The sequence below is a fragment of the Punica granatum genome, chromosome 4 (genome assembly GCF_007655135.1).
Source record: "Punica granatum isolate Tunisia-2019 chromosome 4, ASM765513v2, whole genome shotgun sequence".
In the NCBI taxonomy this organism is placed as follows: Eukaryota; Viridiplantae; Streptophyta; class Magnoliopsida; order Myrtales; family Lythraceae; genus Punica; species Punica granatum.
Window position 1 is genome coordinate 7,012,059 of NC_045130.1, and position 22,714 is coordinate 7,034,772.

General features: G+C 42.4%; 5 protein-coding genes and 1 long non-coding RNA gene across 6 annotated transcripts; 2 read left to right on the forward strand and 4 right to left on the reverse strand.

Moving 5' to 3' along the window:
* Window positions 1–1,283: 1,283 nt before the first annotated feature.
* Window positions 1,284–2,367, reverse strand: LOC116202916. The gene is made up of 2 exons (XR_004156170.1): window positions 2,145–2,367; window positions 1,284–2,028 (listed from the first exon to the last, which is right to left on the reverse strand). It is a non-coding gene; the product is annotated as an uncharacterized LOC116202916 (long non-coding RNA).
* A 2,189-nt stretch (window positions 2,368–4,556) lies between these two features.
* On the forward strand, window positions 4,557–7,862 carry LOC116204804 (FT-interacting protein 7). Its single transcript, XM_031537115.1, has one exon. The coding sequence runs from the start codon at window positions 4,757–4,759 to the stop codon at window positions 7,745–7,747; it is 2,991 nt and encodes a 996-aa protein (XP_031392975.1). The 5' UTR covers window positions 4,557–4,756; the 3' UTR covers window positions 7,748–7,862.
* Window positions 7,863–7,973: 111 nt separating this feature from the next.
* LOC116204806 (threonylcarbamoyladenosine tRNA methylthiotransferase) lies at window positions 7,974–12,441 on the reverse strand. The gene is made up of 11 exons (XM_031537117.1): window positions 12,217–12,441; window positions 12,091–12,129; window positions 11,715–11,806; window positions 11,320–11,569; window positions 11,010–11,129; window positions 10,836–10,911; window positions 9,820–10,028; window positions 9,535–9,643; window positions 9,369–9,461; window positions 8,966–9,126; window positions 7,974–8,674 (listed from the first exon to the last, which is right to left on the reverse strand). The coding sequence occupies exons 1-11, from the start codon at window positions 12,388–12,390 to the stop codon at window positions 8,120–8,122; spliced, it is 1,878 nt and encodes a 625-aa protein (XP_031392977.1). The 5' UTR covers window positions 12,391–12,441; the 3' UTR covers window positions 7,974–8,119.
* A 414-nt stretch (window positions 12,442–12,855) lies between these two features.
* Window positions 12,856–19,162, reverse strand: LOC116204805 (phosphoinositide phosphatase SAC1). The gene is made up of 16 exons (XM_031537116.1): window positions 18,840–19,162; window positions 18,034–18,238; window positions 17,755–17,920; window positions 17,133–17,355; window positions 16,957–17,033; window positions 16,522–16,709; window positions 16,338–16,435; window positions 16,121–16,254; window positions 15,886–16,020; window positions 15,159–15,543; window positions 14,747–14,868; window positions 14,481–14,588; window positions 14,158–14,370; window positions 13,878–14,069; window positions 13,628–13,739; window positions 12,856–13,315 (listed from the first exon to the last, which is right to left on the reverse strand). The coding sequence occupies exons 1-16, from the start codon at window positions 18,957–18,959 to the stop codon at window positions 13,073–13,075; spliced, it is 2,721 nt and encodes a 906-aa protein (XP_031392976.1). The 5' UTR covers window positions 18,960–19,162; the 3' UTR covers window positions 12,856–13,072.
* Window positions 19,163–19,298: 136 nt separating this feature from the next.
* On the forward strand, window positions 19,299–21,602 carry LOC116204807. The gene is made up of 4 exons (XM_031537118.1): window positions 19,299–19,609; window positions 20,761–20,820; window positions 21,244–21,290; window positions 21,380–21,602. The coding sequence occupies exons 1-4, from the start codon at window positions 19,439–19,441 to the stop codon at window positions 21,465–21,467; spliced, it is 366 nt and encodes a 121-aa protein (XP_031392978.1). The 5' UTR covers window positions 19,299–19,438; the 3' UTR covers window positions 21,468–21,602.
* Window positions 21,538–22,327, reverse strand: LOC116204808 (proteinase inhibitor PSI-1.2). Its single transcript, XM_031537119.1, has 2 exons — window positions 22,184–22,327; window positions 21,538–21,953 (listed from the first exon to the last, which is right to left on the reverse strand). The coding sequence occupies exons 1-2, from the start codon at window positions 22,230–22,232 to the stop codon at window positions 21,763–21,765; spliced, it is 240 nt and encodes a 79-aa protein (XP_031392979.1). The 5' UTR covers window positions 22,233–22,327; the 3' UTR covers window positions 21,538–21,762.
* Window positions 22,328–22,714: the final 387 nt, after the last annotated feature.

The following is a 22,714-nucleotide window of genomic DNA, read 5'->3' on the forward strand; positions in this document are numbered from 1 at the left end:
CTAGCGAAAAGCACAATGTTATGATACTAGCAGGCTGTGGCCCTCTTTCTATTGCAAATAGTATTTGACGCTTCTTATATTTGTTGGTAATGGAAGCTGACACTGCCTGTCTCTACTTGGGTGAAAACGATACATACAGCTGAAAAACAGCTGTAGCTGCTCTTCTGGTATCTTAATCTTCTTAATTTGACAGAAGATTAAAGTAAGGCAGACAAACATTTTTTCTGAGATGAAAGGGCTCAAACAAGAAGCCAAAAAGCTATCATGTGCAATTGCATGTGGGGGACATGGACGCTAAGAAAAAAATACGACAACAAAAGAGAAGAAAACACTGGCATTTGAAGATTCCTCTTTCCCCATTTGTTGGTGTCTGCTCCATTAACTTACACCTTCTTGTTGCCATATAGTCTGTGCCTACAGCTTTTGGCTTTCAGTGCTAACAGCTGAATACTCTTGAATGATCTCTCTATCTGTGTACATACCGATGACTCGACATATAGTCTAGTGGCCAACGCCAATCGATCTGCAGAAAGTTGATACTTTTAGTTCGTGCTTTTCCTTTTCCTCTTTCTCGAGATGGGAATGTGTGACGAAATTGCTGGTGGACCTTTGTGGCAAGAGTTTACTATATTCTGAAGGAACATCATCTAGAGGATCCACCAACGTCTATGATTGATGCAGGAGAAAAAAACATAAAAGATGTCCCAATGACCCATTTATTTTATTGGTGGGCATGTGATGATTTATGAACCAAATTTATTTTATTAGCTCTATACTGTTATGGTGATATATATATGTGTGTGTGTGTAGTTGTATATGATTTGTTGGAGGAGTGGAGTGGAGGGGCCTTCCGAAAGAAGTAGAGTAAATAGAATAATTCGTCCCTGAGATTTGGACTTTGCATCAATTTGGTCCTTTAGTTATTTTTTCTATCAATTGGGTCCTTGGTGTCATCAATCAGTTTGAGGGTTTCAATTAGGTCCCCCACGTATGAGAGTTTACATCAAGTTAGGGTCAGACATCAAAACGGTCCCTCCGTCCATTAATGTTAATGAAAAAGAATGTTTACATCAAATTAGTGGCCATTTAATGGTGTACTTTTGTTCTTTCCCCACGTACTTGTTATTAGCAAGTACAAATATTCTTGCTAATCTGTGGCCATTTGATGGTGTACTTCTGTATTTCGTAGTTTCTATGATGACAGAGAGAGGGGAGATTGGCGATGGTGATGAAGATGAAGAAACGGGAACAGAACTGAACAAATCATCACTTAATCTCAAAAATAAGATGAATTCCATTCATTTCATATAAAATTTTCCATTTATAAATAGAAAAATTACAAAAGGATTAAGCGGAAACAACTATAATTGAGAACAATAACACTAATCATTCAATTCAGGATCATCATCTTCATCACTAGACATCGGGGAGGGTGGATCATCATCAGTATCAAGCATGAAGAAATCAACATTATCATCTTCATCATTAGTAGAGGGGGTGGTACTCTAGCCTAACAGTCGGGCAAGTTCGCGGCGAGAGATATAGTGTTGAAACTTGTCAAAATCATCACCTGAATCATCATCAAAATCATCGCTTGAATCATCGTCAGAATCATCGCTTAAATCATCGTCAAAATCATAGCCAGAATCGTCCTTCGTCTTTTTCCTCTTCCTCTTTTGTCCATCTTCTCCCTTCCTGTTAGATAAAATTTTCAAGTTAAGGCTACAACGTTATGCATCGTGAGGGAGATCTATGTTATTTGTAGGGAAAGAAGCAATCATTATCGGTTTCGGGAGACTCTTATTGTCGTGCATGAATGCCTAGAGCATGCATTAATTAGCAGCTAACTCTTCGTTTCCTGGTGAGGTGCAAAGCATAGTTGGTCAATTGATGGTGATTGACTTCTCGTTTTGGCTTCAGAAACCATCAGTTGGGTCTCATCAACTTCGTTTTGTGGCTTTGTGGCTTTCGAAACCATCAGTTGGGTCGCATAGTCGGCCGCTAATGGATGCATGGAGTGAATTCACCCTAAAATCGCAAAACCACAGAAAGTTATAAAATTTTATTTTCCATTGATGCACAGCTACCACAACTTGATTCCGCAAGTGAGCTTCCTCTTGCTCCTTGCCGCTGCAATTGATCACCTTGGGCAAATTGGATTGTCATGGGAACTCGATCTTGTTGTGCTAAGGAGAAAGAGGCTGTGATTTCGAGGTTTGGGGTCGAGCAGAGGAGATGATGAACATGAGAGAATGCGATTTGGTTTCAGGGGTCGAGCAGAGGAGAGGATGAAGAGGAAGAGGAGGGCTCGCACCCATTTTAAGGACCTATTTGATGTTTATTTGTTTGCCCAGTTGACGGCGAGAGGCAGAGATATGACGGTGAAAATCCAATTTATGTAAACTTCAAGTTAGGGACTAAATTGATACATAAAAGGACGAAACCCATACGTAAAGGACTAAATTGATACATAAATGATTCAATTGAGAGGGAATCTTCAAGTAGAGGACTCAATTGATGTAAAAAACAACTATAGGACCAAATTGATGCAAAGTCCAACTCTCATCTATTTACTCAAAGTAGTACCATGATGAGCTCATTTGACTATGACCCTCACAAAAGAATTCATTCAGTAGGCGGGCAATCCCATCAATGATTCAGATTTAAAATTAGTTGATGATATCAAAATTAGAGAAACAGAAAAATTATCTCTTTCACATGTCTTAAAAACAAGAAATCAAGAAAACCATAAAGACTAAAATTAGTCCGGTGATCGAACAATGCAACTTCCTTAGTAAAATTTCAAGTCATTGTAAAACTATGTAAAAAGATTCTATTGAATAATCCTCATCATCTGTCTGGTCGAAATAACCTGTGTCGTATGGAGGGAGGTTCTTCCTCAAGCACGAGAAAGTGAGCTGAGAATAGAGGAAAAAGACATTGTGGGTCCTGCATGCAGGTGAGCAAGTAGGACTTCTCTGCTTCCAATGAAATAACATATACATATCTTTTTCCCCCCTTCTGCAGGATGTCTCAGAAAAGCAGTTGGGCTTGGGAACAGTGCTCAGTAGTGAATCTTAATCCCCAGTAAAAGTCCTCCGTTTACACATGTCCGGTTATTGGGATCTTGAGCTCAGACAATTGTCCCTGTCCAACAGCAGATTTCTAGCTAGGAAATTGGTCTTGAAACTGACCTGGTAACTGAAATTCTGCACTTCTCTCTCTCTCTCTCTCTTTTCTTTCTTTCTTGTTGCCTTGCGTCTATCAGTAAATCCAACAGGTTTCGATCCTCATTTATACGGTCATACCACGACATAATATATATTGACACGTAATTTTCACTTGCGTGCTTTCACGATGACTCGACTTTGGATCTTCCGTTCAACCACCCGGCTGTGTGGTTATTTAGGATACACATTCAGCAGATTAAAAACAAGATTTCTATGGTCCAGTATATGCCAAAAGATCTTGCCTTTTAGGAGCGATTGGCCACCTTGTGAAAAGCTGAAAGATGCCTTTGGAGTTTGGACATATCTTCCAACTTGGAATATGATTAAAACGATCCAACAAAGAGGAAATGGTCTCATCTATAAAGTAGAGAGAGAGAGAGATGTACCATATTAGTACTAGTTACAGTTGGACTGGGACGTTCAATATTTAGTTTGATCATAAATAAAGAACCCAATGAGTCCCACCCGTAATTCGTATTTCACGCATCGCACCGGACGGTGAATAAAACTCGGGTAACTCGGAAAGCAGTGGTGCTTTTGAGAGTTGGAAGAGGGCTAAAAGGTTCAGCCTCAGGGTGAGTCAGCTCATAGTCAGACTGCTTCATGCTTAAGGAAACATCACCAAAACCCATCAAGACCTGAAACTGTGAGCACACAAAAAAGGGATGGCCCTTCTGCTCTTGGCATTATTAAAATAGAAAAGCTAATGGACATAACATTACATTACATACATATACACATGCATATATAATTATATGAAGATCGGGGAAAAGGAAAATCATCAAAATACTGACCTTTTAGGACAGAAATTGGATAGAAACAGACAACCTCCTCTCATTGTAGTTGTGCTCTGTGAATGTGCCAAATCCTATGAAGCTTAGGGAGCAAATTTTATTTTTTTTCACCCATAGGACTTTTATAGGATTCATCAATGAAGTGAGCACTTTCAGATTAAAGTCTCTTTCCAATATACCCCACCAAATTAAATTTGCAGAGGAAATTATTGACCCAAAAGTTTGATTCCTCTGCTACTGTTCTCTTCAGCACCAAGGGCGAACTTTACTCTTTGATTTCTAAGACGAGCGAAGTCGTCAAGCTACTTGCATTCGGTTGAAACGCGACTGTCTGTTATGTCAAAAACTCGAATGTGCTGTTTCTGAGTTCTTGATGAGTAAGTCATTCCCGAAGTATCTGATTACTGAGCATCCAAGTGATTGATTTTGGATGAAAAGCTCAAACTGTATTCCTGGTTAGGACTTGCAAAGACTATCGAACCGAGTCGAGCGTCGATCGATATGTTATGGACCGAGCCAAAGTCATGTGTCTTTTGCTGTATCAATCAAAGCTCACCTCAATTATTACTTTATGTGCTACTGATGTGTTAGGCAGAAGAGAATCTCTCTCTCTCCCTGTATGCATGTCTTTTATTATCCACACTAACTATACATCCTCCCCACCTCTCTCTCCCTCTCTCTGTCCCTGCAACTCTTCTTCTCCTTCATCCTAACATTCTCCATATTTTCACCATGTCCAAGCTCGTAGTCGAAGTTCTCAATGCGAGCGAGCTGATGTCGAAGGATGGACAAGGCTCAGCAAACCCTTATGTGGAAGTGGAATTTGATGGCCAAATCCAGAGAACACAAACTAAGCCCAAAGACCTTAATCCCCAGTGGAACGAGAAGCTTGTCTTCAACTTCGGCAATCCAGTAGAGCTCCAGAACAAGACCATTGATGTTGTTGTTGTACACGATACACAGGGCGGCGGCCACCATAAGAACTTCCTCGGTCGAGTCCGAATCTCCAGCTTCATGGTTCCGTTCTCCGAGTCGGAGGCATTAGTCCAAAGATACCCGCTTGAGAAGAGAGGCTTCTTCTCTCACATTAGTGGTGATTTGGCCCTTAGAGCCTATGCCGTAACCAGTGGCAACTTCTACAACCTCCCGCCACAAGATAGCCTCCCGACACAAGATGTCCCCGCTAAAATGCCGGAGACGCCCCCGAAGCAGGTTGGTTTCAATGAGAAGAAAAAGACGAAGAAGGAAAAGGAAGTGAGGACCTTCCACTCCATCGGAACAGCTGCCCCAGGGCCGGCGCTCAGGGCCCACCACGAGTTCAGGGAGAGGCCGGAAAATGTGGAAGTCCGGGCAGATTTTGCCCAGGCAGGCCCACCTCAGTCTATGATGATGCGAATGCGTGGACCTGGGCAGAATCCGGAGTTTGGATTGGTCGAAACTAGACCGCCTGTGGCTGCTCGGACGAGATACCGTGGAGGGGATAAGACCGCGAGCACATATGATCTCGTGGAGAGGATGTTCTATCTCTATGTGAGTGTTGTCAAGGCCAAGGATCTGCCCGCGATGGACGTGTCGGGGAGCCTCGACCCTTACGTGGAGGTGAAGTTAGGTAACTACAAAGGAGTAACGAAGCACTTGGAGAAGAACCAGAACCCCAAATGGAATCAGATCTTTGCATTCTCTAAGGAGAGGCTGCAGTCGAACTTCCTGGAAGTTACAGTCAAGGACAAGGACCTGGGGAAGGATGACTTCGTCGGGAGGTACGTTTTCGACATCAACGAGGTCCCGACCCGGGTGCCGCCCGATAGCCCTCTGGCACCTCAGTGGTACAAGCTGGAGAGCAAGAGGGGGGAGAAGAACAGGGGAGAGATAATGCTCGCGATTTGGATCGGAACCCAGGCCGATGAGGCATTCCCAGAGGCTTGGCACTCAGATGCTCACAACTTAAGCCACCAAAACCTATCAAACACGAGATCAAAGGTCTATTTCTCCCCTAAGTTGTACTACCTTCGGGTCCAAGTAATTCAGGCCCAGGATCTAGTCCCTTCGGACAGGACCCGGGGAGTACTGGATTCTTATGTTAAGGTCCAGCTCGGGAATCAGCTCCGGGTTACTAGGCCTTCCCAGGTCAAGACAATCAACCCAATTTTCCATGACGAGCTTATGTTTGTGGCATCGGAGCCATTTGAGGACTTCCTGATACTGTCAGTTGATGAGAGGCTGGGACCAGGGAAGGATGAGAGCCTGGGGAGGATGATAATACCGGTAAGAGATATACCTCAGAGACACGAGATAAGCAAGCTCCCCGATCCTCGGTGGTTCAATCTCCACAAGCCCTCTTCGGGATCAGAGGAGGAGAAGAAGAAGGAGGCGAAGTTCTCGAGCAAGATTTGCCTCGGGCTCTGCTTGGAGTCGGGTTACCATGTTCTTGATGAGTCAACGTACTTTAGCAGCGATTTTCAGTCCTCATCGAAGTTCCTCAGGAAGCCGAGCATTGGCATTCTCGAGCTTGGGATTCTGAGTGCAAAGAACTTGCTCCCGATGAAGGGCAGAGAAGGTAAGACAACAGATGCCTATTGCGTGGCTAAGTACGGGAACAAGTGGGTTCGCACCAGAACGCTCCTGGACACATTGCATCCTCGATGGAACGAGCAATACACATGGGAAGTCCACGACCCATGTACAGTGATCACTATTGGTGTCTTTGATAACAACCACATTAATGGGAAGGATGAGATGCGAGATCAGAGGATTGGGAAGGTGAGGATAAGGCTCTCGACTCTAGAGACAAATCGGGTCTATACGCATTATTACCCCCTCCTGGTTCTCCAACCATCAGGGTTGAGGAAGCAAGGGGAGCTCCATCTGGCGATAAGGTTCACTTGCACCGCTTGGGTGAACATGGTAACTCAGTACGGGAAGCCACTCCTACCGAAGATGCACTATGCCCAGCCAATCCCACTCCGTCATGTAGATTTGCTTCGGCACCAAGCAATGCAGATCGTAGCAGCTCGGCTGGGCAGGGCCGAGCCGCCTCTCCGCCGAGAGGTGGTGGAATACATGCTTGATGTGGATTACAACATGTTCAGCCTGAGGAGGAGCAAGGCAAATTTTTACCGAGTGATGTCCCTTCTCTCAGGGGTCACCGGGATCTGCAAGTGGTACAACGATGTCTGCTACTGGAAGAATCCGATAACTACTTGTCTTGTGCATGTCCTGTTCCTGATACTCGTATGCTTTCCAGAGCTTATCCTGCCCACGGTGTTCCTATACCTGTCTGTGATCGGGATTTGGAATTACCGGTTTCGGCCAAGAAGCCCGCCCCATATGGATGCGAGGCTTTCCCAGGCAGAGTGGGCCCACCCTGATGAGCTCGACGAGGAGTTTGACACCTTCCCCACATCGAGGCCTGCAGACATCGTACGAATGAGGTATGATCGACTCAGGAGCGTGGCCGGACGGGTCCAGACAGTTGTTGGTGACCTCGCGACACAGGGAGAGAGGGTCCAAGGCTTGCTAGGATGGCGGGACCCAAGGGCCACAGCAATTTTCATCCTCTTCTCGCTGATCTGGGCTATTTTCATCTACGTTACTCCATTCCAGGTTGTGGCGATTTTGGTCGGAGTATACATGCTCAGGCATCCTCGGTTCCGGAGTAAGATGCCTTCGGTCCCAGTGAATTTCTTCAAGAGAATGCCATCAAAGACGGACATGCTCCTATAGAGAGTTCTGAATCATCTCCAGTTCAGCGTGCCTACTCGGTTCTAGTAAATAAGGGATGCTTTGAACAGAGCTGATAAAAAAAAAAAAAACACCATGACTCGCACCGGCGAAAGAATCCTGTGTCTTTCTTTGTATCATTCGGATTTCATTAGATGCTTACGAGAAATGCACATTTCAATTCTCCCAATCAGAATGGTAATAACTAACAAGCTAGTAGAGGCACAGCTGAGGCAAAGCAAGGATCAATCTATTGTAGCTTATGTCAAAATACACCCATTGACCTCGAGAAATGTAATCCCTTCAACAATTCTTTTAGCAACAGAGAATGAAGGCAAGTACAAAAACCGAATGAGGAAGCAAAATGGAGTTCCTCTAAGCTCGTGCAGAAGCCGTAATTCCAAGATGAACTAGTACAGCTACAACGGTTAAGAAACTCAATAGAATACCACCCAAAAGAGCCCTATCAACGCTACCCCATTCCTTCCCTTTCCAGCGTGAATCCTGCTTTACAACATTGCCCAAACCAATTCCATTCTCGACCCGGTCTTTCACTTGGCTCCTCCGCTTCTTCAAAACCCAACTGATCAGATATCTGCTGCTTCTCTCCTCCAATAATACATCCTTTCTCGAAGCAATACTTTCTTCTTCTGGTACCTTCTGTCCACAACTTTCTCCTTCACAGGCACAGGAGTCTGCCTCCCTTGAACACGAATTGGAACCACAGGGACTGTCGAAGGGAGAAGTTTCACCCTTCAATGATGGTTTCTTGATTGGGGAACTCTGTGCGTCTGACTGGGTCAAAGTCTCAATCACTTCCCCAAAAACGGACCACCTTCCCACTGATGTTATCCTAACAATGGCAGAACTACCGAGCATACTGTCAGGAGCAACCACGAGTACTTGAATGTAACCTTTTGTATGGCCAACCTGGCACAGATTATGATGTTAGCTAGAATATCGAAGAACTTGGATACCAGATAATTTACAAAAACTCACAATCACTTGCGATACATAATGAGGGTCATGCAGTGTACCAATATAAAAAGAACTTATTTAATATGATCATCGCAATCATAGGTATTTGCAGGGTAGTGATTGTCATGGAACCTACAATTACCAGTTGCAATTGATCCGACACACACTAACTTCTTTACAAGCAGTCGAGGCAAGATCTCCTTAGCTGAAGGGAGATTCTGAGATTTAGCAGAATTTACTTACCAAATGAATTCCATCTGTTGCAACTTCAGTTATCCATATTCTTTCAACTTTGCCCTCCATTCCAGAGTAAGGTGTGAAAGCTTCAAAAATGGAAGTCAGTTCGCGGCTCCGATTCTTCACGACATTACTAGGCACCTTTTTCATCCTTGCAGCAGGTGTCCCTGATTCCAGCAATAAGTTAATGAGAATTACTAGCTTAAAATGTACTGTGTTTCATTCCTGAATGCATTTCGCGATAGTTTTGCATTAGTGAACATTGAACTGCTGTCTGACCTAAAGAATTTCTAAATTGAGCCTGCAGGGCTCGCACTTAAATCAGCAAATCATTATTTAGCAACCACCAGTAAGTGTATATAATACAGTGGGAATAAAAATGGTAGCGTGTTTTATTCACATATAATACCTGGCCGAGGGTAGAACTGTGAGATGTGAACCTGAGCAAACTTGTATTCCTTAATCAGGCTAATGGTTTTCGAAAAATCTTCATCAGTTTCACCTGGTAAGACAGAAAGACTTAAGAATTAGCATCACAAAAATCTACAAATCCCGATGAAAATTCAAGTACTCACCAGGAAATCCACAGATTATATCGGTTGCAATCTGCATTCCAGGCACAAGTTCGGTTAAGGTATCCACAACAGTCCTAAACTCGCCCACAGTGTACTCTCGATTCATTGCCTGAGTTTAGAAGAGTCGTGCTCTGAGAAATTATAGGATGATCTTTTATCCATATTTGAAATAAATATAAGATTACTGTATCTGATGAAAATCATAAACAAAAGTTGCACCCATCGACGAAAGAAGTTATACTACTTCCACATTTGATTACTATGATATGAAAAATCTGAACTTACAGTCAAAATTGCATCACTACCAGACTGGACTGGCACATGGAGAAATGAGTAGACGCAGGGATGACTCAGAACCTCTGCTATCTCTTTCAAATGCTCGAGAATATAAGGTGGATTGGTCATCCCAACCCGAAGCATCGTGCTTCCATCAGTTGGAAGTACCGCAACGATGGCTTTCAGTAACATTGGAAGATTAACACCAATGTCACGACCTGCCAACCAGTTTCCTTAAGTTCAGCAGCATATTATTTTTCTGCTGGAAGTTTAATGGCTTACTCTAATAAAAAGATTTCTATGATTATTCGGAAATAAACAATCACGTGATCTCATATTCTTCAAACAGATGGGAATATCTAGAAAATGATTCTAAATATCCAATAGTACCAGTACGTATTGGGTGCACATCCTAGAGACTAGAGAATAATATAAGACAAATAAAAGGTATATTTACATCTATTCATACTGAAAAAAATAAAAATAAATATATATATCTAATGTACAGAGACAACAAAAAATAGCTCTTCTCCAAGTTATCATAATTTGAATTTTTGTCCCTTTTTTTTTTCTCTAGCCAACATAAACTTGAGTATTTATTATTTTATTAGTATTATTATTATTATTATTATTATTTTAACGGTAAATAATCAAAACTGACAAATCATAAAGAATCTGTTTACCCTCTAAAACAGAAATAAGGAACATCAGTAGCTAAAGTTACACTTAGACACACTCAACCATGCAAACCGCAAAAATTACAATAAGACATCTTTCCATTAATCTACCAGCATAATCAGATTGTACGAATCTCTCCCAGAGCAGACCACTTCTTCAGCAAAGGGAGGGAAACAATAGCAAGCCACACACTCTTATAGAAGACTACTGAACACCAATTTACTAGCCACTGGGACCATTTTAAGCACTGAAGCATCTCTTTTAAAGGAACACTAGAAGTAATTAGGAGCATTTCCATCAACCATAATATTGATAGTTTCTAGAAGAATCACAAGATCAGGACGTACCATATGCTCCAGTGTCTTCACTGCTTAACCATATCTCTTTGACTCCATCGGCAATGACAGTTTTTACACGTCCTACCTGCATGATGAAAAATCTAGATAATGGGACTGCAATTGTATTGAAGCCATACTATTTGAACAAGATCTAATCAGACATTCACTAAAATTGGTTCTTACAAGACTGTCGATCATGTAACTCCCAAGATGACCACGTGCATGCTTTGTCTTGCAATATGTGCAAGCACCTAAGCATCCGACATTTATTGGGAGGATCTCGATAAACTTATTTTTCCTCACCTGTTGGAGAATAAAATAATAACCTAAGTTTGACTCAATTTGAACAAAAACTATGGAATACATAGATTAGCAAGTGGAAAGAGCCTCTGTCAGAGCATTAGGGCAAATGAAAGAAAAAAAAAAAAAAAACCCACCACCAACATGCTTCGAGATGAAAGGCTGAATTAAATAGAGATGCTAGGAGCCACACCTTTGGGAGGTCAAGTGCTGGCAAAGTCTTGCGGTTTAGAAGCCGCACCTCGTGTCCTTTTAGAGTTTCTTCAACAACCTCAACAACCCTGTCAATCTGTTGGACACCAACTATACTCACGCCTTCTAGCTCCTTTAAATCCCGACTTCCCTGAGGCACACAGCCCGCCACCACTAAAGGCCTCTTTGCAGCTTTCCCTTTTGTTATGAGAGTTTCCATGGCAGACTGACTTGGTGATTTGACCGTGCACCTGCATTTGGAAACACATAATCAAGAGAGCTCTAGATGATATACATTAGCCCAAATTATCAAAATCCCTCGCAGAACAACCATTCTTTTAACATATGATCCAGATTGACACAAATTTCAGAGAGAGAAGTCAGCAGCATTCTCACGTATTTATCAACCATAAGTCTGCCTCCTCTGGAGTGTCGGTCAAGGAATAACCAAATGCCGAAAGCTGACCCGCCATATATTCACTGTCACTCTGACATCATATGGAAATATGTCAGAATTCGACCGGGCATAAGCTTCAGGCACACGAAAATCTTTCAACAAAACACTGATCCAAACTTCTTTGGCAGATCATCGAAGACACCTCGACTAGTTTCAAGCTAAAACTCCTCATCATGAGTAATCTCTCATAGGGAAATTCATGCAAATCAAGCCATAGGAACAAGCAATGAACAGACTTTGTCAAATAATAGATGAGAACAGAATAAAAGTAACATTTTTCAATTGCGAGTTCATCAAATCAATACAATAACTTGCCTGATTGTGAGAGCATCCGAATGTCTTGACGTATATCGTCTGCAAAACGAATCAAACGAAGTGGTTACGTGATTTGAGGTTCACTTGAACTGAAACGGAGGCGGAGGAGGAGAGGGAGGAGACTACCTGTGTGCCGGGGATGTTGTTAGAAGAAGGGGAGAGCTTGGTAGAATCAACGGAGCCATTGAGCTTGCTGCTCTGCTTCTTCTTCTTCTTAAGGTTCACGCCGACTGCCGTCAATGGGAGGCGGAATCCGGGGGGAGCTCCTCCCACCGCCACCAAGTCTTCAATGTCTTCCATTTCTGCGCACGGAGGGAGGGAGGGAGGGCGGGGTTTGCTGATCGTTTCAGCGCCGATGCCGCCATTGGAGAGGTTCTTCAAGCTCCAGTCACTCGCTACTGTCCCGGTGGCGTGGCCCGGCCCGGCCCAAATTCAGTGAACCCGCAAGGTCTGCCAAGCGGCCTAGGCGGGCCAACTTCTTGAACCTTTTGCATCGTCTCGCCCGGCCCGGCTGTGTTGTTGGCAATTTCATCATTTCCCCTTTTAGGACTAGAACATCGACGGGCAACTAGGCCTAAAAAGAACCAACAAACCGAGATCAACGGTTTCTCGTAGATCGATGCTCACTCGGGCCGATCGGATTGTTCTCTCCGTGTAACATAGTCCTCCGGCCGAATGACCGAGGTTTTATCGAGGTTTCAACAATATCATCCGTTTATTTCATTTTCTATCGATTCTCTGTTTAAGCGAAGTAATGTAACATAATTGCTGGAATAGCGCGCGCAATTTATATCTACATTACCGAAGAACCAAACCGAATAATCACGTAATCACAGCGACTTCAAATATTCGCTGCTGCGGACAATTTCTGTCGTCCCTTCCGAGCGACTCTGTCTCGTATAAAGGTGCTGCCTTCTCTATTTCATTCTTTCCACAACTAATTACAAGAGGAAACGAAACATGGGGTGAATAAATAATGTGTCTACTGCAACTTCTCATCTCCGATGATCCACCTTGTCAGACAGCTGGGATCCTCAGCGAAGGATCTGCAAGACGTGCTGATGATCCCGAGATCAGAGCCGACCTGGTTGTACTCCTGGAGAGCTGCTGCCATCTCTGCCTCAACTGCAGGATCATCCTTGAGATCGACGATCCCGATCTGGAGTGCCTCCGCGTAGTGCCTCTCTCTCTCAGGATCATTCTGGAATGGCTCGACAGCAGGACCCTGTTGTTGCAAACGACTGTTCTTGAGAATAAAGAGAAATGAACAGCGGAGCCAATTACAAGAATCATCGGTCGGGATTATTATGTTCCTTGAAAAATCCATTTTCCGGAGCAAATACTGGATCTTTACGATCCTAATTGGGGTGGCTACCAATCAACTTAATTCCGTTCTCTCTCACAAACTAATTAGTGCCGCAGAAGATTATTCTCCCGTCCTTGAACCACAGATCAAAAGTGTTTCATGTAATGCAATTAAATCCGATATATATTCCTTTTCCTTTTCTTGCGTAATGATATCACGTAATATCATTACCTGGCATAGCTCAGCATAATGCTTGTATATTTCACTGTTCTCATCTAGATCGCCAAGCAGTGTTCCTCCATACCAACCGTTGGCTTCATCCATCGAGGTTGTTTCAAGATACCTAACAGTCGGTCCATAAGATTTTCATTAAATGAGGTGCTTAATAAAAAAAAAAAAATGCTCAATAGGAACAGATTATTGAGTCTAGCTTCTACCAAAATTTGGAAAACAGGAAGAAGAAAGCCATTTCCAATGTTACCTCTGGAAAATATTTTCTTCCTCGACGAGGCTGAGGGAAGAAAGCCAATTTAGGTCACGGATGCCATCAGATTTTGCTTCACCTTGAGATCCTCCCTTTGAAGCTTCGTTGGAAGCAGCTTTGGGCACTGCAACATTTTCCTCGGGCTTCCTCTGCCCAAAGAGCCAATTGGGGCTCTTGAGCTGTATCTCACTGTACAGTAACAAATAGCTCCTCTCATAAATCGTGTTTCAGCATAAAAGTAGCAAAAAGTGAGAGCTGAGCTCACTAATTCACATACGCTGCATCGGGTGCGACACCTACAGGCCCAGTGCCACCGCCTGGCTTTTGGTCCCGCTCACTGGACAATCTAACATTCTTTATATAACTGCACGTCTTCTCAATTAATTTGTCAAATGAAGTCAACTTTATCCTCGAGAAATCTTCCCTCCAGGCTGGAACTGGTGCAAGAGAGATTAGAGATCCACCTCCCGGCTTCGTATTACTTCCTGGGCTGCAAATTTTAAAATTCACGAGAAACTTGCCTCAATCTAAATATAAGAATCCAAACCACAAGACAGGCACAACAAAAGAATTTGAACCTACAAGAATGGAAACCATTACCTCTGAGGGAAAAAGTCGTCTCCAATACCAGAGACATGAAGATAATAATCGGAATCCAGCTCCCACAGAGCAGGTTTCCCTTCCTGTGGTTGGAAATAACCCAAAAATCTGTTGAAAACATCAGTCCTTTCAGAAGGCATGAGGTGGACAGAGGAGGTACAAGATGAAACAATTTCATCTTTTCACAAGCGCTTTCCACTTCTTAAAGACAGACTCCTTGCAATAGTAAAAATAAGAGAGAAAATATAAGATAGGGGAGAAAGTACAAATTTATAGCGTCCTGCTTTTCTCCGTCAGTGTAGGTATTACTGTAGTATCGCTTGATAGACTTCAGGAACTCTCTGGATTGGGTGGCTGCTTTCCACTTACCCTGCCTCTCCGTGAACACCTGTAACATAAGTTACATGAGAGGTTAGCTTCCATAAGTTGACCAAAAATATGGAGTTTGCCTACATAACGATTCAACAAACATATTCCCAAGGCCCATACAGACTATAACATATAGAGGATACTCATACATCTATATTCCAAATTGAAACATGTTAACAGCAACACAAGCAAGTTTTGCTCTAGCTGCATGCGCTACTAATTTCATGGTCCAGCAGAAGAAATATGTTTGGCTAGAAAAAAAAGGGCAGATGAAATAAGTGAAAGGAATTGGATTAAGAAATGTGTTACCGTGTTATGAGCTTCTGATCCCCCATATTGCTGGGCAAGGGCATCACCCATGCTCTGATACATATCCATGAGGGCCGCAGCGATGCTACTATCAGGATCAACTTTGGGCGTGTCCGTCAAGCCCATGGCATGGAGTTGGCGCCCCAAAGCAGCAAGCCCATAGGCATATTGAGCAACATTTGTACGGTCCAAGCAATCGATGCAATTTGTGCGGAGGACCCCGCTTTGAAATTGAGGTTTTTCACCTTTATTGTTATCTCTCTTGTGTTCACTGGAATCATTCTCCTTATCTCGATTGGCTCCAGAGTCAAGGTTTTCATTATTGCTTGAAGCAACTCTAGTCAGATCCCCTGAATTTGATCTCACATCTCTCAAAGAAGAATCCCTGCAAGAGATATGAACAAACAGATTTAGAGGGTAGGACCTCGCAAGAATCTCGTTTAAGACACAATGGAAAAACACATCAGAAAGAAAGCAACCAATTGCAAATCCGAAGCTGATGTTTAACATCTTTTACTGTTTCTCTAGTTGAACTTCTGGAGAAAGTATGGATCTTCATTCAAACTTCATTTAGTGATCCAACTCTTTTCTAGGAGTATCAGTACGGAGATTTTTTATTCATTTAGACTATTTTGCCTTTTCGCTGGTCATTATTCATCTGAAAGTATAAAATGTACTGACGAAAACAGTTTGCAAAGAGTAGCAAAATGTTAAAGAGAAAAAATACCTTCCAGTGGTCGACCGATTAAGCTGGGTCGCCTTCTTTTTGACATTGTTAGGCTTTCCACTATAGTAAAAGCCCGTTATGTCAAGTGCTTCACTTGCAACAGCACCCAACACTGCTAAGACATTTGCAGACTTGCTTTTCAAACAAATGGCAGAAGAAACTTAGGTCAGACTAATTGATTATAAAAACTAACATTGACCACAAACTTCAAGAAAGAAAACACCAACTTAATTACCTCTTTGCAAACTTGTGGAAGTCCCAGTGGATTAGTATAAGATGGTTCTCTTCTGGGAGGATTTGGTTCAAATACCCAATAGCATTTGCAAACTCACGCCTAAGCATCATTTCTCGAGGCCTTTTCTCAAAAGTCTGCACATTACCGTCAAAAAAGGTTTGAACAAGATGGGACCTAAACATTATATCAAAAATAAGATCTCTGGAGAAGAATTGACCTTAATCAAATTGAGAATGATGATTGGGTTCCCGTATCTCCTTGCCAGGTCTTCAAAATGCAGCTTAGTAGCTTCATATGTAGGGTCATATCTCTGCACTGAAGTTAAGTGGAATATTTGAGTCAAAACTATATTGGAGACATAACCAGCTGAAGAGAAATAAAATATGTGTAAGTTAACTTACATATTATATCAGGTTTTGGACTGAATCTAGAAGCTTCTTGAGACCAGAAAAGTGGAATCGAACCGCGCATTTGTACAACAGAACTCATTTTACCCTTGGAGGACCCAGCTTCTTCGTCGAGGACAATTTGTTCCGTTTCAACATCGTTGGCAACTCTTCCACGATCATTCACTCCCCTCTTCAAGTACCTAAAGCCCGTAAAATTAAAGGAACAGTGTCATGTATTTAGTGTTAAAGATGATAAGAAAACTTAAAATTTCATAAAATCTACAGGTAGGGTATAGATCATTCAGAAATGACTTTATGTGATATAATTAACAACACCATTTTGATGCTAAAGTGCTAGGTCTCAAATGGACAAGGCATCCGTTTTTTTGCCAGTTCTCAAAATGAGAATACTTTTCCAAACAAATACCAAATTCAAATAGAGAATACCGTGTCCCAGCAAAATGCCGTGAGCGTCTAGAGGTCAGAGACACACTGAAATCCTTCCCAAAAATTGATAGCCTGATCTGTTGCACGGAATGGTGGGTCAGAACACTTCATGTATTTCACACACACACACACACACACACACACACAGGAGATAAAGAGGGGGAGAGGAGAGAGACCTGCTTAAAATTCCCATGAACAAGAGCTACAGTCCAAATGGTATTGTTGCATCTCGATCGAATAGCTTGTGTTAGATAAGCGTTCCACACAAATATATTGTCATAGGACATTCCTTCTTCCCCCATCGACATCACATTCCTTTGCAAACTTTGCATTATAGGGTATGTATAGCTATAGAAAAAATCTTTGGTCAAATCTACACTGGATAAAAGTTTCTTGTACCTGCAATTGCAAGAAGAAACAGAATAAGAACTATTAAATTGCTCAACAAACAAATTGAACTGACACTAGTAGCAGAGCTATCAACTCTGTCAAGACATAAAAGCCGTAGTCTCCATCCTTTTCAACAAAGAGAACAACACAACTACACTACAAAGAAAATTAAGCGCTTCATAGCCCAAAGGATACTTCCCCTATGTATATTTTGGAGATCAGTGCTATCGATGTCCACTAACAGAAGAAGTCAGTCGACAAAGATGGAAGGGTGTTGATTGAAGATATCTACACTGAGCATTTGAATGTGAAACCATCTTTTGTATCAAATGAGCTAGGTGCTATGCCGGCAATCATATTGAAGCAACAAAAAGAAATCAGATGCAAATTACAGGTTGAAATGACTACCTCAGCTCAGTTTTGGAATGAGCCAAATCAGTCTGAACTGAGACATGAGGGATCGTAATCAGTTCGCTCTCTTCTATCCCATAAATTGCATGACCACATATGCATCCGATTTGCCGACGCTTCTTAACCAGAATCAGATAGTATGACTCCAAGAACTTGATGCATCCTAAAAGCCCCAAATAACGCCGGAAAAGCATTAAAAGTTAACAAGTATTTAGGTATTGAATAATCGAATAGATAAAGAGAACTAAAAATAGCCAATACCAATGCAGAACCAACCTGCAATTCCATAGAACTTTCCCACAAATGTCAGCCCACCAGTGGCACGATTTCCTTCACCGATCCGCTGCAGCAAGTTCTTGATTTCCAATGGGGAATAGACAACCGGGTCCTCACTGATATTAAGATCAGATGCCTCCGAGCGATCAATCTTCAATACCCGGAAGAACCTCTTTTTTCGATCACTCCCAATCAGGTAAAATCTCTGCTTTGACAAACCCCAAATTACATTCGTGCACATATACCAACTAGCCAATCCCAAAAAAATCATACCCGTGACGCAAACCAAATTTCTACAAGCAGCGAATAGTTTAAATGCTCAAATTCCCAAATAATTCTCAGCTACTCACCGAATAAAAAACTTGCCATGCGCCCATAGCCACCAAAGCACACCAAAGAAGAGTCTCATAAATTCAAGTAAAACCAAAACCCCTAACCAATTAGACAAACTACATTACAATATCGACCAGTCAACCTACAGCTAAAATATCCTATTCATTATCGAGCGTTCAGGAGGAATCCCGCATTAACATGGTCCCGTCAACTGAAAACTTACCAAATATACATTCACATTCAGAACACAAATGAGCAGTCCCTAAACACGTGAAATCTTTCGAAACACTTTCAGAAGCTGACTGATCCTATACAAGAATAAGCCTAAATGGACCTATAACCGATTCCTTGAACTAGTCCACTGACTTGGAATGTGCTTTTCTTATCTAAGCTAAAATGCTTAGCACCCAAGACTCTCAACCAGAACCCGAAACGAAATCAAGGTGCAAAATGAGATGAAGTCAAGCACGTACAGCTCGGGTCTCGCAGAGGCGGAACTTCTCAAGCGAGTAGGAGTTGGGATCGGCCTCTGGGTCGGTAAAGGGGTGGACTTTGGCGGAAGATAGAGGAAACGTACTCTCGGGTTTTGCCATTGAAATCGGGCGACCCTGTCAATTATTGGCTCCACACATGGATCAAATTCGATTTCTTGATCACCCCAGATGATCGAATCGCCATGCGAGGCTTCAACTCCTCGGGAAATCCGATAACTTTTCAACAATTTCCTTGATAACGGTCGTTCAGAGGTCGAAAGTACAGATGAACAAAGCTTCTTCCGTCGATTTTGTGGTCGTGGCCGCTGCCGGTTTTATACCTTTTTACCGGAAATTATCAAACCGCCCCCTAAAGTTTGCTTTATTTAAAATTGGATCCCCAGTTTTCACTCTACTTGGGCTTTTGTCCACCGGGTTCACGACTCCAATTGGTGGGCCTATTCCTCTGTCTCTCATGGCTCTCATCCCGTTTTGTGGCTCAGATTGTTCTCTTGAGTTGACGTTGTTCCTCATTAGCATTTGCATTCACTTCAACGTTTGTGTGAGGGAACGACGGTAGTCCGTTTGTTGATGTAAAAATGGCGACTTTCTCTGCGGTTTGCCTCAATTTGAAGACTGCAGTCTTTGTCTGTCCAAACCCGCAGCGCCGGCAGCTCCCTCCGACAGCCTGCCGGGCCGGCAAGGAGCTGAAGCAGAGGGAGGTGGCTGCTGCTGCTGCTGCGAAATCTGGGGGCCTCTCACTTAACTCGGTAACATTTTCGGACAGCTCTGATCTCTCGTCAACTGATTTTCTTGGAAATCTCTCGTCTTTCATCAATTTGGCGAACCGCGCAATACTTGACAATAGCAAGAATCATGTGGGAGCTAATGTATTTGGAGAGAAAGGTTTCATTTTTTGCCTGTAATTATGTGAAAAAAGTCTTTTCTTTCTTGCTGTTAATTGAAGAGGCTGTGGCTGTGAATGGAGGGGGAAAAATTTTGGGTTCAGTCGCTGCCGGTACAAAATGTTTTCATACTCGGAGAACAAAGTTTCGTACTTGTACGAAACAAAAGCACCGAGACAGTCGGCTGTATTGCACGTGTTGAGACTTTATTTTCGTACAAATAGGAAACATTGTTATTGGAGTATGAAAACATTTCGTACCAGTCGACTGCACGTACATGTAGTCGGCTGAAATGTATATGCAGTCGACTGCAATTTGCAGTCTTGTCCCTTTTATTTCGTACGAGTATGAAACATTATTCTCTGAGTTCGAAAACGTTTTGTACGGGTGCGTGTGGCTGAATATTCAGCCGCTGGACCCGAGAATTTCCGGAATGATAGGCGAATTCTGTCAACTTATCAGTCAGTTGACATGAGACAGATGAATGTGGGAGGTCTGCTTCATTTTAGAAATCTTTAACCGACAGGATTGACGGACAGTGAATCCTGCCGTGGTAGGCTCTTCTGTGGCAAGTCGAGCAGATAGTGATACAGGCTGCGGCTTCTGTATTCCGTCTATTATGGAACTTCAAAACAATGGAATCTGTTGAAAATCATTCTTAAGGATTCACTCATCCCACACCATGGCTATGTCTTTGTTTTTAGCTAGACATTTTATATCTTTTGAGGCAATAGAAGCAATATACCGAAGTAGCCAAGCTGGTAATATGGTTATTTTAGAATGCTTGAATCATAGTTCATAGTACTACACCAGGTGAAAGCTCGTTGGATTGGCAGTTTTCTTTTTCATGCTTGTGAGCTTCACCTGTAGTGATGCAGGTTCTTCCTTTTCGTTATTAGTAGACAAGATATCGATCGTTGAGTAAGTTTCTGGGTGATTGCAAACTTGCATTTTACTGTCAAGTTAAATACATATAAGGGACAACAAGTTGACTTCACCCGTGACTTCGGCTGCAGTTCTTCAAGAAGTGTGAGACGTGTGGCGGGAAACGGGCCATCGAGTGCCCTGGATGTAAGGTGATTAAAATTACATCTTCCCTTTTTGTTTTCTTTCTTGTTTCCTTTTTCCCCTTATGGCATACATACATTGGTAAATATTTCTAATGGAAAATATCTGTTCTGATGATCTACAATTGGTTTAATTGACATAAACTTTTCTGTGCCGAATCTAAAAATAAAGAAACGTGACTTGGATTTATGATGATTATAGAAGTTCGACTGTCATGCCCTTATTTCCTACTAAAGAAATCTTCGTTGAGTTATTTGCGTGGTAAAACTTAGTTAAAGGGGGTCATTTCACTCTCCTAATTTAAATGCTACAGAAGCAAGCATATAAAAGCTTCTGTCACTAGAGTTTTCTGCACATAGCTGTGCCAGCTTGCTTGTTGAGTTACTTTTTGGATGAAAAATTGTGTAACCAAGTGTTCTGCTTGTCTCTAGGGAACGGGAAAAAACAAGAAGAACGGCAATATCTTCGAACGTTGGAAGTAAGTTGGCCTCCTCTTTCTCTCAGAAAAATTTTCAGAGGGCCGTGTCCACCATTTTTCACGTTCTTTCAACATGTTCTGTTTTTCAGATGTTTTGACTGCCAAGGATTTGGTCTCAAGAGCTGCCCTGTCTGCGGACAAGGAGGCCTAACACCTGAACAAAGAGGAGAGAGATAATCCTGTTTCAAGTTCAAAATCTCGAGAACCGCTCAAACTGTAAGAATGTCACGTTGTATAGCCCCAAATAAAATATGAAATCGACGCCATACAATTTATTTATTATGAAATGGAGTCCGTCACTTTTTCGATCTTTACAGCAGATGGTAATATCATAGATATTTATTGCAACGCTTGCTGGGTATAGCTTATTTTACTTGGTTACACATCGACTCAACCTATGATCGAACATTTGGGGCCGTTGGATCATTGGTGATGATCCAATATGAACCCCGAAGATGATAGCCCATCACCTTCAGCTGCAGGTGACAGAGGTTCCATCGGAGAGGTGGAGGATGCAGCCTTTCGGGGCCAAACAGCAATTGCATTTAGGGCTCAGTTGCTGCTCTCCGGTGGAAGGGCAAGTCATGTACTCCACATCTAAGCAGTACTGTGGGCAAGCCTTTGCACTTGTGACGAGCCCTCCGTTATTATCTCCCAGCAAAGCTGCCCCCGTGATGTTAAAAGAAAAAAAAAAGAACAAATGATTTCAGAAGAAGAATACCGACTTTATACAGGAAGGCAAACAGTAACCATGCCGAGTATGGAGTATTCTCGGCAAAGGAACGGTTTGCTGCAGAAAACCGCGGACTTTGATCTACGCCAGTTAGAGAAATATGAACCATGTTTTGTGTATTGACACGACAAAAATGTTACATCATAGTGTTTGGACTCACCGCACACGAGAAGAAGAAGAACCCCCAGGTATGCTTTCCTTCCACCCATGATGTTCTCATCTGTTAATGGAGGTGCAGGCTTTGTGTATTTATAGGAAAAATGCAGAGGAAGAGATAAGATTATTCAAAGTCCATATGGAATCGGTGATACTTTGCGTGTATATACCACAAACTTTGACCCGAGGCATTGTTTGTGCCCGCAAAGTCAAAACAATGAACTATATTCCTAATTTAATTACGTCTTGGTTTTCTATACAAGAAACTACAGCCATGTATAAGCAGCGGCAATAGTTGACTTCACTGACTGGATTACGTAAACTCCAAGATTATGTATTGAGCTCGTATCTCCTCTAGAGTAAAAATGTAATATAGTCCGGGGAGTCTGTTGACTAATCGGTGCATATTTGGTACGATGAAATGGAAAGAAAATGGAGCGGGATCATCAAAACGCAACATCAGTTTTTGTTTACTGAAAAAAAAAAAGGCAGCATCAGTTTTTTGCGAAGTATCTAATCGCGCGTTTTTTCCAAA

Bases quoted from the DNA above. Each gene is read 5' to 3' on its own strand.
- LOC116204804 (XM_031537115.1), top strand. From the start codon at position 4,757: ATGTCCAAGCTCGTAGTCGAAGTTCTCAATGCGAGCGAGCTGATGTCG.
- LOC116204806 (XM_031537117.1), bottom strand. From the start codon at position 12,390: ATGGAAGACATTGAAGACTTGGTGGCGGTGGGAGGAGCTCCCCCCGGA. The intron at 11,570-11,714 runs GTGAGAATGCTG...TTCCAAATGCAG, and splicing joins GACTTATGGTTGATAAATAC to GTGCACGGTCAAATCACCAA. The intron at 10,029-10,835 runs GTACGTCCTGAT...ACTGGTTGGCAG, and splicing joins TGAAGACACTGGAGCATATG to GTCGTGACATTGGTGTTAAT.
- LOC116204805 (XM_031537116.1), bottom strand. From the start codon at position 18,959: ATGGCAAAACCCGAGAGTACGTTTCCTCTATCTTCCGCCAAAGTCCAC. The intron at 16,710-16,956 runs GTATTCTCTATT...TACGGGCTTTAG, and splicing joins CGGCATTTTGCTGGGACACG to GTACTTGAAGAGGGGAGTGA. The intron at 16,436-16,521 runs GTAAGTTAACTT...ACTTAACTTCAG, and splicing joins TCCAAAACCTGATATAATAT to TGCAGAGATATGACCCTACA.
- LOC116204807 (XM_031537118.1), top strand. From the start codon at position 19,439: ATGGCGACTTTCTCTGCGGTTTGCCTCAATTTGAAGACTGCAGTCTTT. The intron at 19,610-20,760 runs GTAACATTTTCG...CTTCGGCTGCAG, and splicing joins GGGGCCTCTCACTTAACTCG to TTCTTCAAGAAGTGTGAGAC. The intron at 20,821-21,243 runs GTGATTAAAATT...GCTTGTCTCTAG, and splicing joins TCGAGTGCCCTGGATGTAAG to GGAACGGGAAAAAACAAGAA.
- LOC116204808 (XM_031537119.1), bottom strand. From the start codon at position 22,232: ATGGGTGGAAGGAAAGCATACCTGGGGGTTCTTCTTCTTCTCGTGTGC. The intron at 21,954-22,183 runs GTGAGTCCAAAC...TCACGGGGGCAG, and splicing joins TCTTCTTCTTCTCGTGTGCG to CTTTGCTGGGAGATAATAAC.